The sequence below is a fragment of the Plectropomus leopardus genome, chromosome 11 (assembly GCF_026936395.1).
Source record: "Plectropomus leopardus strain MGB_pleo_1.0 chromosome 11, ASM2693639v1, whole genome shotgun sequence".
Taxonomy (NCBI): Eukaryota; Metazoa; Chordata; class Actinopteri; order Perciformes; family Serranidae; genus Plectropomus; species Plectropomus leopardus.
Genome location: NC_142186.1, coordinates 493465 through 507784, shown reverse-complemented (window position 1 = coordinate 507784; position 14320 = coordinate 493465). Strand labels below are relative to the sequence as shown.

General features: G+C 39.4%; 1 protein-coding gene across 2 annotated transcripts in view; it reads left to right on the top strand.

Annotated features, from left to right (window-relative positions):
- ano10a (anoctamin 10a) overlaps nucleotides 1–13667 on the top strand; it is a 31080-nt gene extending 17413 nt beyond the window's left edge. The window contains exons 12-15 of one of the 2 annotated variants that reach the window (XM_042489480.2): nucleotides 118–309; nucleotides 733–861; nucleotides 4781–4897; nucleotides 11963–13667. In XM_042489480.2, coding sequence (XP_042345414.2) covers nucleotides 118–309; nucleotides 733–861; nucleotides 4781–4897; nucleotides 11963–12004 — 480 coding nt within the window. In that variant the 3' untranslated portion in view covers nucleotides 12005–13667. Of the gene's footprint in view, nucleotides 1–117; nucleotides 310–732; nucleotides 862–4780; nucleotides 4898–7629; nucleotides 10471–11962 lie in introns of those variants that run through there. The other variant, XM_088084924.1, reaches the window with a different exon arrangement.
- The last annotated feature ends 653 nt before the right edge of the window (nucleotides 13668–14320 follow it).

Genomic DNA, 14320 nt, shown 5'->3' with positions numbered 1-14320 from the left:
TTCACAGTCCATTGGTGTATGTGTGTGTGTGTGTGTATATATATATATATATATATATATATATATATATATATATATACACGTGTGTGTGTACGTGTACGCGCCTACCTCTCTCAGGGTACCTTTGATGACTACCTGGAGCTCTTCCTGCTTTTTGGTTATGTCAGTCTGTTCTCCTGCGTCTACCCTCTGGCTGCTGTCCTGGTGGTGCTGAACAATATCACCGAGGTTTACTCTGATGCCTTCAAGATGTGCAGTGTGTTCAAACGACCCTTCTCTGACCCGGCAGCAAACATAGGAGTCTGGCAGGTGAGAGTCTCCGACTGCATCTTTTCTGGATCGATCAAATTTTTCTTGACACAAAGGGAGCATTTGTTGCAGGAAGTAAAACAACTTCATGCATGGCCTAGTGCTCTTTATTTTTAAAGTGCAGAGCAAAGCACAGGTTAAAGAATGATTGAACTTAAGACCAATGACTAACACACACATATTCTCTCCTGTCACCACAGTGATCTGAGTACCCCAAGGATAAAATACTGTTATTATTTCTATTATGAACCTTTGTTCCTAATCCTAACAGTGCCAGTTGATTAAAGGATAATTAGGAGTTTTTTGAGGTGGGGCTGTATAAAGTCCTTACCCATAGTAAGTGTATGACCTCCAGTAGACTCTTTAAGACACATTTCAACAAATTTGTTTTATGACTGTTGCTGTCTTTCTGTCTCTGTCCAGCTTGCCTTTGAGGCCATGAGCGTGATAGCTGTTGTGACCAACTGTGCGCTAATAGGCATGTCTCCACAAGTTAAAGCTCAGTTCCCCGACTCAGAGACACAGCTCATCCTGTGGACCGTGGCTATTGAGGTAATTTATATACACACTCATACACCAGCAGCATGATCTAGTGCACTATCTGATAGCTTTGGTACGACTTGTTATAGAACAAGGCTTAGCTTGTCTCATGTCAGAATGCTAAAAGCACAACCAATGCTCAAGGAGCAGGGACAAGTCTGGGTTTTTTTTTCAATGAGAATGTCCAAAGCCAGTCTGCAGGATTACTAAAGGAGCTGATCAGGGATTTAAAAAAAAGATCAGTATTGGCTGTATAAACACTGATTTACTTCTCATTTCTTGTTAATGGTAACCCACTGTGCTCTGGATATACTAAACCCTGCAGTGTGGTACATTACAGCTGCTGAACTCTACAATAGTGTAATTATTTAACAGCAACATGAGCAGATATATTGGCCCGAGTCAAAGACATGCACCATTATATTCAGGGGCCCAGTTCACGTCCAAAGCTTCTTTACAAAATTGTTCCACACTGATACCTCCCGTCTACTGATTTTATAGACAACACCAAAAAACCATATGAAACTACATGCAAACTTTCCCCCAAACTGTCTGAGCAGTTTAGCTGTCAGACATAACTTGACTTCACTCAGTTTAGTGATGACTTATTTTACACTGCGTATACTGTGCAGCCCCATGTATAAAATGTAGGAAAATATGAATATTAAATTAGGACGTTATTAACAGGATTAAAGATCTAGTTTATAAGCACCTGAAAATAAGAATGGTTGTGTTTTTATTACCTTAGAATATTCAGAAATCGCCACGTTGACAAACAACTGGCTCTAGATAGGGCCATTTACATTCTTGTATTGGCCACTGTAGGTAGCTACCGTCCTGCAATGTCAGAAAAACACCAATTTTTAATGTGAAACTGCGCTATTCAATGTTTTTACTGGTTAAAATCAAGGGTCCGCTTGTTGTGGAGTGGAAAAAGGAAACTAGCAAACGTCTGAATTTGAAGTTACCAGAGGAAAAAAAGGTGAGCACACATTAACAGAGGTCCGTCTAAGTCATGCCAAACAGTGTAGAAGAAACACAGATTTTTAACATGAAATGCTTCATCCAGTTTTTACCAGTTTAAATCGCCTGGTCTGCTTGTTTTGGAGAGTCAGGTCATGTCAGTTTTATTGTTAAAGCCCATTATCACAAATCATGATTAGTCTCAGAGGGCTTTACAGCATACAGCATCCCTCTATCCTTAGACCCTCACTGTTACTGAGGAAAAATTCCCCTCTAAAACCCCTTAACAGGGACAAAATGGTAGAAACCTCAGTAGGAGCAACTGAGGAGGGATCCCTCTTCCAGGACAGACAGACGTGCAACAGATGCTGTGAAGAACAATAAAATTACTACTAATTAGTATGTGTCAAAATGATATATAGGAAAGAGAGAAAACAAAACAAGAAAGAAAAACAATAATAATAACAGAACATATAGCAATAGTTATAGAAATGTGAATATTAAAAAAATAGTTTATGTGCAGGAAGAGACCTCTGCAAGTAATTCTGCTCCAAGTTAAAACCTGAACAAAGAACATAGGAATTCCAGGGGAACTGGAGCACCAGGTGAAGTTTCGGCTGCTGCTGCCCCAAGCGAAGGAGTTCTCGGGTTCTTGTTCATAAGTGAGGGTAGAATGGAGCGTGAGATGGACAGGCGGTTTGGTGCGGCATCTGCAGTGATGCGGAAGTTGCATTAGACTGTCGCGATGAAGAAGGAGTTGAGCCGGAAGGCAAAGCTCTCGATTTCCCAGTCCATCTATGTTCCAACCCTCACCTATGGTCATGAGCTCCTGGTAGTGACTGAAAGAATGAGATGGTGGATATAAGCGGCCGAAATGAGCCTCCTCCGCAGGGTGGCTGGGCTCAGCCTTAGAGATAGGGTGAGGAGCTCGTACATCCAGGAGGAGCTCGGGGTAGAGCCACTGCTCCTTTGCATCAGGGGCCAGTTGTGGTGGTTCAGGCATCTGATCAGGATACCTCCTGGGCGCCTCCCACTGGAGGCGTTCCAGGCAGGTACTACTGATAGGAGGCCCTTGGGCAGACCCAGGTACACACTGGAGGGATTACATATCTCATCTGGCCTGGGAACGCTTTGGGGTCCCCCAGGAGGAACTGGAAAACATTGTTGGGGAGAGGTACTTCTGGAGTGCTCTGCTTAGCATGTTGCCCCCGCAACCTGGCCTTGGATAAGCAGACGAAAATGCATGGATGGATTGATCTCTGCGTGAGCACGATGGTGGTGCTACAGAGGAGAGAGGGAATGGTGGTTGGGTGAAGTAATTGTGCTCCTGACAGAAATGGAAGTCAAGTCAATTCAAGTCAAGTCAATTTTATTTATAAAGCCCATTATCACAAATCACAATTTGCCTCAGAGGGCTTTACAGCATATGACACCCCTATAACAGGGGTGTGGGGGTGGTGGCATGTACAACTCTGAAAAAAGGAGAGGGTGAGAGAGAGTGCTCAGAGGTGCTATGTACTGTCCTGCTCAGTGCACGTGGGAATGAAACACATAATAATATATTTGAAAACATTTTTTGCTTACCCTGACGGTCACTTAATATGAAGACAAGGCCGCCAAGTTGGCAACACTGCTTTCAACTTGTGCTGAAACTTCTTTTTGAACTGTGAGGGGAGGGGCAGAGCACACCTGCTGGGAAGTGGTGCAATTACAATTATTATGCATATGAATAATAATTGTCTTATTATACAGATATTTATGTGTTGCCATGGTGAATCATAGTATTGGAGCTCTATTGATGATGACTTTTGTCATTCACCTCACACAGGCTAAATTCAAATTAAACATAGTCAGAGATGGTTGAAGTGGCTCTGATCAGCTGCTTGGGATGCGAAAACTCATGTTTTCCATCTCAGGGTTCATCAGCTCAGAGTTCAGGGTTAAGGCCCTTGCACAACGAGTCAGTTTTCTTTACTGCTTCTTGGGTGGGAAAGCAAGAAAAGTGGATTGACGTTTTGTCTGAGTCCACTGTTTCTTTGGTCTTGCTTTTTTCCCCCCTTCGTTCACCATTTAGGGCATACATATAATCAAATACAAAGTCAAGAAAGCAGTAATATTAGATTGGGTCTTGGGTAGAAGTAAGAATGGATCAACATTGATGAATGTTGAATTTCTTTGGTGTTAGCAAACCTCTGTGAGTTTGTGATGTATAATATATGATAATGGCCCATCTGGAGATGTTGTAAATAGCTGAGTTGATGCTGCTGATGATTGGTCTGAGTAGTGTGTCTTCCTTGTCTATATTGGGAAGTCCATAGATGAATCGGATGGCTTCTCCAGGGAATAGTCAGTAATGCAGTGGACTGTCACTGACTTTGTCCTTTTCCAGTTTTGCATTTAGTCCATTGCCTTCTTTTTGTAGCTACTCATAGGACCTTGCCTCAGTGTCTCGTAGGTGGCAGTGTCACTGAGCAGATTCTAAAGAAAACCTTGGAGGAATTTCCTCAAACTTGGCACAAGCATAAAAAAGTCAAAAGTCAAAGTCACTGTGACCTAGTGCCTGTCTCATTTTGCAAAGAAATGAGATGGGCATCATAACGTTTGCAAAAATTTGGTCAGATATGAAATCTCGGGTGTCCACCTTGAAGCTACGCTAATGCTTTAGATCTTCTGTGTGTGAAGCATTAATGTTGGATGTAAACTTTAAGTGCAACTCGTGCTTTATATTGTCATCATTCAGATTCAAGAGCATTTGTACAGAGACTGTCTGTCTCACCCTGATATTTCTCATCCTCTGGTTTTAAAGCACACTATCCGATAAAAACAGAATCAAGTAATGTTGATCTCTTTGACAAAGCATGCTCTGCTCACTACTTTTTCCAAAAAAAGAGGATGCAAATAAAGCTGAGAACAACTAAATCTAAAGTATTTTAATCCCTGCCACGTGTCTGTTGTTTTATGATTTCAGCATGGGCTTTTGGCCTTCAAGTTCATCCTGACCTTCCTCATCCCAGATGTTCCCAAACACATCCAGATCAATTTGGCCCGCCTGGAGTTTGAATCACTGGAAGCCCTCAAGAAAAAGGTAAAACCTGACTACAAAGTATCTGTATGGATGAAGGCAAGCTTCAACGCAATGTCATTCCCCTTTTTTAAAAATTCATTTTTCCCAATTAAATAAAACAATATCAATTAACAATAGAAACAACAGCAATGCACAAGCACAAGATGAATACAAAATTTCTGTCTTAATGAAGCTGATCCTTAATGTCATAACTATGTGGGGGTGGGTCTGTACTGCAAAGATTCAAGGATTGAGGCAAAAATAAATACAACTAAAACAGCATCCTTGAGCAAAAACAAATCAAATAAAAATAAAACTAACAATACAGTAAAAGAAAAACAAATGTTAATATCACTCGCACTAAATGCCATAAGTAATCAACATGCTGGAAAAAAATGATTCTCCACATAATCAATAACAAATAAACCAGATTCTATAATATTTTTTAAGTGATTCTTTTAAAGTGAATTTCAGTTTCTTATTAGAAGACACATCATGACCTGTTTGATCGGTTTTGTAAAAGAGGGAGTGCTGACAATAAAACAAAAAACCTTAGCATGTTATATGAAATACCTCCACATTCACACAGACACATGTCCTGAAATGTGTTACTCAAAAGACAATCATATATAGATTTTTCAGCATTAGATGCCTCATGAAAAGACATAGCAGAGCTGCAGAATGACCACAGAAAAGATAGATAGTCAGAGACACTGTCACTCAGAGATGACCGGGTCTTCAACTCTCAATAGTCCCCTGTCTCGCTCTCTTCAACACTGCTGATGTTTGTAAGAGTCAGGGCTGAGCCATGTGCATCAACACTCTACACACACACACACTTCTAGGCCCTACTGCAGCATTAGAGGTCAAAGGTCAAGACTGTTGTCCCTGGTTCCATGAAAATGTGACTGGTAGTCGAATCTTTACAAGTAATTATGACTGAATGATATTCTGTGAAGGTTATTCTTTCTTATGGCAACTCTGTAATGGCAAAAAGACATTAAAAAATTGTAATATTGAAGGATGAAAAAAACCTTTAAAATAATCATATAGCGAAATAATCCCTTAAAACTGGCATGACCAACCCCTTGACTCATGGACATTAGTCCACTTCGAGTGAAGAGCGACCATGTTAGCCAAGGTCTTTGTGTATGACCTATAAAGAAATTGTAGTACACTTTATTATCCACTGTATTAGCGATTTAACAAGTGTAAAATTAAATACTGCATATGCATACATTGGAATATATTGTCCAGCCCTGTGATATTGGTGTAAAAGTATATGTCCAGTACAACATGCTCCTCCATTGCTTTCAGTTTACATAATGGCATTCTGTCAAAAAGCCATGCTATCGCTCCTCTCTCACACTCTCCACACAGCTTCACCCCACTCACAGCTCCCCCTCACTCACAGTTTCACTTCACTCACAGCTCCGCCTCACTCACAGCTTCACTTCACTCACAGCTTCACTTCACTCACAGCTTCACTTCACTCACAACTTCACCCCACTCACAGCTCCCCCTCACTCACAGTTTCACTTCACTCACAGCTCCGCCTCACTCACAGCTTCACTTCACTCACAGCTTCACTTCACTCACAACTTCACCCCACTCACAGCTCCCACTCACAGCTCCCCCTCACTCACAGTTTTACTTCACTCACAGCTCCCCCTCACTCACAGCTTCACTTCACTCACAGCTCCCCCTCACTCACAGTTTTACTTCACTCACAGCTCCCCCTCATTCACAGTTTCACTTCACTCACAGCTCCGCATCACTCACAGCTCCCCCTCACTCACAGCTTCACTTCACTCACAGCTTCACCTCCCTCACAGCTCTACTGCACTCACAGCTCTTCTTAATCACAGCTCCACCTCACTCACAGCTTCACCTCACTCACAGTTTCACTTCACTCACAGCTTCACATACTCACAGCTTCACTTCACTCACAGCTCCACCTCACTCACAGCTTCACCTCACTTACAGCTTCACCTCACTTACAGCTCCACCTCACTCACAGCTTCACCTCACTCACAGCTTCACCTCACTCACAGCTTCACTTCACTCATTGCTCTACTTCAGTCACAGCATGACTTTAAGTGGACGAGGCAGTCTCTGCGTGCTCCTAGTTACCGGCCTCCATCTGTGGTTAGAGATAGGGACTGTGCATTATTCAGGAGAGGGGTCAGGCATTTAACAAAAAAAACCCAAAGAAAGCACTTAGGAAGGACTTGTAATTTTGATTTTGGCTTAGATTAGGGACATACAACTTCAAATGGTAGTATATTGGGGATTTTGTATTTATTTTTTCACATAAAGTGCTTGTTACATCCCAAATGTGGCTTTGACTTGCATCTAAGCATGTAGCCCATTTCATAGAGAATACCAAGATATATATTATGTATCGCTATTCAGCCTGAAAATACCCAGATAGGAATTTTTGTCCATATCGCCCAGCACATCAGTATGCAGCCATTTTACAGCTTTGACTCTCTACATGGAGGGTCCCAGTTGCCAAGAAGGATAGTTTACACAACCCAGTCCCTGTAATACAGACTACACACAGAAATTGAGTATTTCTGCATTGTTCCAGCTAGTAAGAAATGTGTTCTTCTGAAGGATACACGTGCAGCGTGCATGCAATGATAGTTCACTTCCAGTCCTGCGCAGGCTGCACCCATGATGACATGCTTATCATGGCCTGGTGAAATGAAGGTTTGACATTGCTGTTCTGTGGTCTCTTGGTTCTGCAGAGAAAGCTCCACGGAGGGTGAGTAGCCACGGCTGTGTGAGTTTGGATGATGTTGGTTTTTAGGCTGAAGTGACAGTATTAAAGGCCTTTGTGTTTATTATTAGGATGATATTAGAGATATTATTGGTATTCTCATTGTTGACTACTCATCTAATATCCTATCTCCAGTGGTTTGTGAATCTGTGAGATAACATGCTGGGTTCTCAGCATCACCACTTCCACTCATTTTCTGGCTTTATGGGCAATCTGGGCTTAAAGCGGACCTCTGAAGTTAAACAGGAACATTTTTTATAAACAAACTCCATTTTGATGCTTAAAACGCCCTGTGCTACCTTCTTTACATCCAAAGTACATGTCTTAATAATTGAAAAATTTAAATATGTACCTCAAAATGTGTTTTTTAACCTACTTTGCAGTTTTTTACTTTGCACTTTGTTACTTGTAACTTGTGATGTTCAAAATGTTTTCAATCAATCATTTATTGACTAGAGTTAGAAAAACAGTTAAATGTATTCATGCCAATAGTAGTGGATTGTAACTTAGTGCATTACCAAAGTACTCTACTTATTAAGGTACTTGTACTATACTAAGTGTTACCATTTTCTGCTATATCATACTTCTACTACAGGTACATATTGTTCTTTTTATGCTGCTATATTTATCTGACAGCTTATGTTACTTTGCAGAATCAGATTATTTATACAAAATTAAATCACATAATAAATTGTGACATAGTGAACATGTTCAAAATATCAACCGTAAGTTGAAGTATTTTCCTTATTTTGCACATTGAATGAAAATTACACACACAGAAAAGCATTGTATTTTATGTCTCCATCTGCTGGTGGGCCATCATGATAAGAGTATGCAGAATATTATGTTAATTCCACTACAGAAGAGATTCAATGATCACTAAAATTAGGTAGGGAAAGTCTAAATCTATATCACTATCAGTTATACGCCAAATGAGTTTGGTATATATCAGCATACCAGATACTGGCAAAAAAATCCAATATCATCCCTAATTGTGTTCATATTATATTCACATTAACCAGCGTGGTTCACGACATAGACAAGTGCTGCCTACCGCTATCTCTCCACCTGAAATCCATGTTAGTGAGCACTTTAGCTTTTTCTGACAGGTGTGACATATCAAGATGCTAATTAAGCAGCGTCATCGCTACACAGATGATCACAAAACACAATGCCTCAGAGTGTGGGAGTGCAGGAATGTCCACCAGAGCGGCTGCCTATGAGCTGTATATTGATTTTACTCCCATAAGCTGCCTCCAGTGTGATTTCTGTGAATATGTCAGTACATCAAACAGCCTCACAGTCACAGAGCACATGTAACCACATCAGCTGATGAAATAATTGGAATAAATGAAAAAAAATTGCAAAACCAAAGAATTTCTGCACAAACCATCAGAGCCCATCTCAGTCAAACTCATCTGCGTGCTTGTCATCCTCTCAAGGGTCCCACTGTGACTGCAGTTCATTTTTGTAACTTATGTGAGCAGCTGCTCTTTGTCAATGGCTTCTGGCACTTTGGAGAAGTGTTCTCTTCCCAGTGATCCCAGTTTACTCTGATTACTCAGATAGTGGAAAGCATGTACGGTGTTGTGTGGGTGAGCAGTTAGCTAATGTCAGCCTTGTGAACAGTGTCCCATGACAGGGTGGGGTTATGATATGGAGTAGCATGCACACAACAAAAACAGGTGCATTTTATTGATAGCAGGTTGAGTCCACAAAGATACCATGATGAGATCCTGAGGTCAGCCATTTCTGGTCGTCCCTGCAGACTCATCAGTCAGCCACAAAGTATGTTTGGGATGCTCTAAAGCCTTCATCTAAGTACTGACTGTCCTTCACTATTAAAGTTGCTTGTATCATTTTGAGTTCTGCACTCCAAGTATGGAGCAAATTATGTCCATAAAGATTTCAATTTTAAAAGCAACTGAACACCTGAATTGTGAAATGTGAATTTGTAGGTATGAAATATTTAACTTAAGAACTTGGAAAAACTAAATTTAAAGATTTTTTTTTTCAAGGGCTCACAAGTTCATGGAGAAAATTAAATTTTGCAATGGACATTTTTTTAATCAAAAAAATTCCATTCCAAATTTCTTAGACAGTTATTGAAATCAAAATTCAAAATTTAAACACCGGGTCTACCAAGAAAAAGCTATCAAGCCTGACTGGAAATGATCAGAGCTGCGTCCTATTGAGTAATGGTTTGTCAATCATTTCATTTCCATCATCTTTTTTGAATTACATATTTACAGGATTTTGACCAAGAAAAACCTGAAACTTCCACCTGGGAATTAAAACCACAAAATTTTAAAATTAAAAATTAAATGTAGTGGTATTTGATTTCAAAATTAAGTAATAGGTAGTGTTAATTTCACAATCAGGTATTCAGTTTCTTGCTTCTTTGGACAAGAGTTGATGACAAACGCTGGGCTTCATTATCTTAGCATGTGATGTGAACAGGGTATTATCAGCTAAAAAAAAACATCAGTCTTTTACTTTCAGTGTTCAGGAATATGACTTGAAGTTAAACACCCCTGGTGCCTTGAATTGTAATGCCTATCTGAATATTTCTTTTCCTACGCTCTGCACACAATTCTTTTGCTATTTACATGGCTTAATGTGTTGAAACTGTTGTGGAGAATAAAGTAGATTGAAACCGTACAGCAGGGGTATTCAATTAAAATTCAAATGAGTTCAGTTGCTAAAATTCCCTCCCAGCAAAGGTCCGAACCTCATACCTAAAATCAGAATCACGATTAATTGAACATTTTTACCTTGATTACGATTAATAAATGAATATTTTGCTTTTTTTGTGGTTTGTTTTTTTGCCCTCATAGTTCACTGACACAGTTTCATGTGACCATGGTTTGTTGGAGTGTAATAAACATATGATTTATTATATAATGCATTTCTAGTCTTTCAACCACTCAGTGTTTCTACCTACCTAAGTATGTTTGGGATGCTCTGGATTGGTGTGAACCAACCAACGACGTAGAACTATGAGAAGGAGATTTGTTGCACTATATGAGGCAAATGGTGGTCACATGCGATAGTGACTGACAGATGACACTGTTTAATCAGCTGCAGGTGGATGGATTATCCTGAAAAAAGAGAAGTGCTCACTAACATGGCTTTAAACTCATTTGCAATTGAAATTTGAGAGACATAGGTTTTTATGTGCATAAAAAGCAAAAAAAAATAAATAAATGTTGCTTTTAAATTTTTGTTCAGTGTGTAATTACTAGACACAGACATACACCTGTGTTTTTGCTATAGACAAATCGGTAGTTGCCTGATATTAATAATTACATGTCCCTGCAGTCCCTTCCCAATTCTGTGCCCTTAGCCAATAGGAACACTAAATGTAAGCCAGCCTACACTTATTTTGCTTTGACAAGTCAAACTTACATTGTATTTTTGTCCGTTTTCCTTCTTTCTTTTGCTACACGCTGCTGTTTGTGTTAAGTGTGAAGGGGGAATGCAAATTTTGGATGTAGACATTGTGTTCTTTAAAACACATTAATGCCCAGGATTCTCCTCTGGAAGAAGGATACAGTTCTCCTTCCGGCTACTGGAAACATTTAATTGCTCCTTTCTGATCCTGGAGGAGACAGTTTGTGTCTAACCTCTCTGAAGCTAAATGGCTTCAGACAGAGACTGTCCACACCCTGCAGCCTTCCACACACATGAAATACTATTTTAAAAACTCTGCTCCAAACCTAATGTCACTGTGGGAGAAACAGAAAGAGACATTCTGCCTCTGGGCGACAGAGGACACTGATAACGGTAGAAAAAGAAGAGGTGTTCATATGAACTCTGCTATGTGTCTGTGTATTCTGCAAATTTTTCATGCTTAAATTCATGGAGGAAATGAGAAATTCATACAAAGGAAAACCCAATCAAATATTTATTCTAAACATCGCTCATTTGATAGTGTCTGACTCACACACACACACACACACACACACACACACACAAAAGCACACGTAGGCATGATCCATCCTTTTGTGTCTTTCGTTTGGGAACGTTACCTCTTTAAGTGTGCATGTGGCACATATTTTTTCAGTCATGATTCATTTAATTTATTAACCCATGAACTTTAATAGCATTCATGTGTTTCAACAAGATATTGTTGCTCATGTTCAAAACATTCTGCACATTCAGAACACATCACACATATCTGTGCTGTCTGACATTTTGACAGAAGAGTCACAGTTAATGAGGTTGGAGTGGAGGTTTGAGTACAGTGTAACACAAAGCACTTTTCTGTAGTGAAACATTAAGTTGTTGCTGTGTTTCAGAAAATGCTTGAAGCCTCGGAACTCAGTAAGACCATCCAGTGAGGAGGAGAGGAGGACCTATAGACAGTGACAGACCGCAGCAGCCACCTCACACTGTTGTTTACTCCAACAAATTCACATGTATGTATTAAGACCAAACTGCTTTGGAGAATTTGTGGCTGATCTTCACACAGGGCTGTGCTGCTTCCCTGCAATATCTTCTCAGAATGGGCTGCAAACTGTGGGGCACTACTAGAGATATTACATTGCTCTACACAGTACACTGTAATAATGGTGTTGATGGTGGTGTACACATGAGATAAATGGTATGGTTAAAATCACAAAAGAATGCTGTATTATGACATACTATGCTGTAGCAAGTATTGAGTTTATATCCATGAGAGTTGATAAAAGTACATTTTTTTCTGTTACATACTGTATTTGTTTTGTTCCTCAGTCACTGGGGGAAGTTTTGATTGATTTTAATCAGTACTGTGGTTTGGGAGTGTTAAAAATTATGATTAGTGATGGTGTATACAGAGTAAACCAAAGCCTTGATGTAAGTACTGACTGTCCTTCACTATTAAAGTTGCTCGTATCATTTTGAGTTCTGCACTCCAAGTATGGAGCAAATTATGTCCATAAAGATTTCAATTTTAAAAGCAACTGAACACCTGAATTGTGAAATGTGAATTTGTAGGTATGAAATATTTAACTTAAGAACTTGGAAAAACTAAATTTAAAGATTTTTTTTCAAGGGCTCACAAGTTCATGGAGAAAATTAAATTTTGCAATGGACATTTCTTAATCAAAAAAATTCCATTCCAAATTGCTTAGACAATTATTGAAATCAAAATTCAAAATTTAAACACCGGGTCTACCAAGAAAAAGCTATCAAGCCTGACTGGAAATGATCAGAGCTGCGTCCTATTGAGTAATGGTTTGTCAATCATTTCATTTCCATCATCTTTTTTGAATTACATATTTACAGGATTTTGACCAAGAAAAACCTGAAACTCCCATCTGGGAATTAAAACCACAAAATTTTAAAATTAAAAATTAAATGTAGTGGTATTTGATTTCAAAATTAAGTAATAGGTAGTGATAATTTCACAATCAGGTATTCAGTTCCTTATAAAATTAAAGGAAAAAAATGACTTTCTTCTTTGCTTCTTTGGACAAGAGTTGATGACAAACGCTGGGCTTCATTATCTTAGCATGTGATGTGAACAGGGTATTATCAGCTAGAAAAAACATCAGTCTTTTACTTTCAGTGTTCAGGAATATGACTTGAAGTTAAACACCCCTGGTGCCTTGAATTGTATTGCCTATCTGAATATTTCTTTTCCTACGCTCTGCACACAGTCCTTTGCTATTTACATGACTTAATGTGTTGAAACTGTTGTGGAGAATAAAGTAGATTGAAACCGTACAGCAGGGGTATTCAGTTAAAATTCAAATGGGTCCAGTTGCTAAAATTCCCTCCCAGCAAAGGTCCGAACCTCATACCTAAAATCAGAATCACGATTAATTGAACATTTTTACCTTGATTACGATTAATAAATGAATATTTTGCTTTTTTTCTGGTTTGTTTTTTTGCCCTCATAGTTCACTGACACAGTTTCATGTGACCATGGTTTGTTGGAGTGTAATAAACATATGATTTATTAGTATTTGTTAAACTTTCCAGCATTATATGAAAATTAAAAGCTCCATCTTTAACAAACTTTGGGTAAATTTCTCTTCTGACTTCAGGACTCTGACTTCAATTTCTGTGAAATGTCTGTGCTATTAATCATTTTACTCAAGAATTAAAAACTTTTGAGTAGGCCTACTTCTCCTATAGCTGCCAACAGCCTTATGCATGCGATTTTTGTGATTCTTCCCAGTTAGAAAAAGGTTAAAAATAAGGTCACGTGCTTGTGGCCCCAGGCCCCCAAAACCTTACATCTGCCCCTGGTAATAATAATGAGAGCTCACAGTGAGCGGCTGGATGAGAGACGGAGTGATGCGTCCCGCTGTTTCTAAATAATTCATCCAATGTCTGATTAAACCTGAAAATAACACAAAGTAGTGTGTAGGAGTAAAAACAAGTCACTTTCCACCTCTGCAAATGTGTCTGTTTCAGACACTTTGCGCTCTGTTTGTCTGTCTCACTGCACTGCTGTTGGACCATCAGCTGTTTGATCTGCGATGATGAAATGCTGTGGCTGTCAAACACTCAGCTGTTCTAGAGTCTTTCTAAAGTCTTTCACTTTTTTACATGATTGTTCAACACTTCTGCCCTCGCTGTGTTTTGTGAGATTTTCCTCAGTGTTATAAGAGCGTGAGACAGAGCCCAGAAGTGTGAGACACACGGCAGATGCGTGGGAGTTGGCA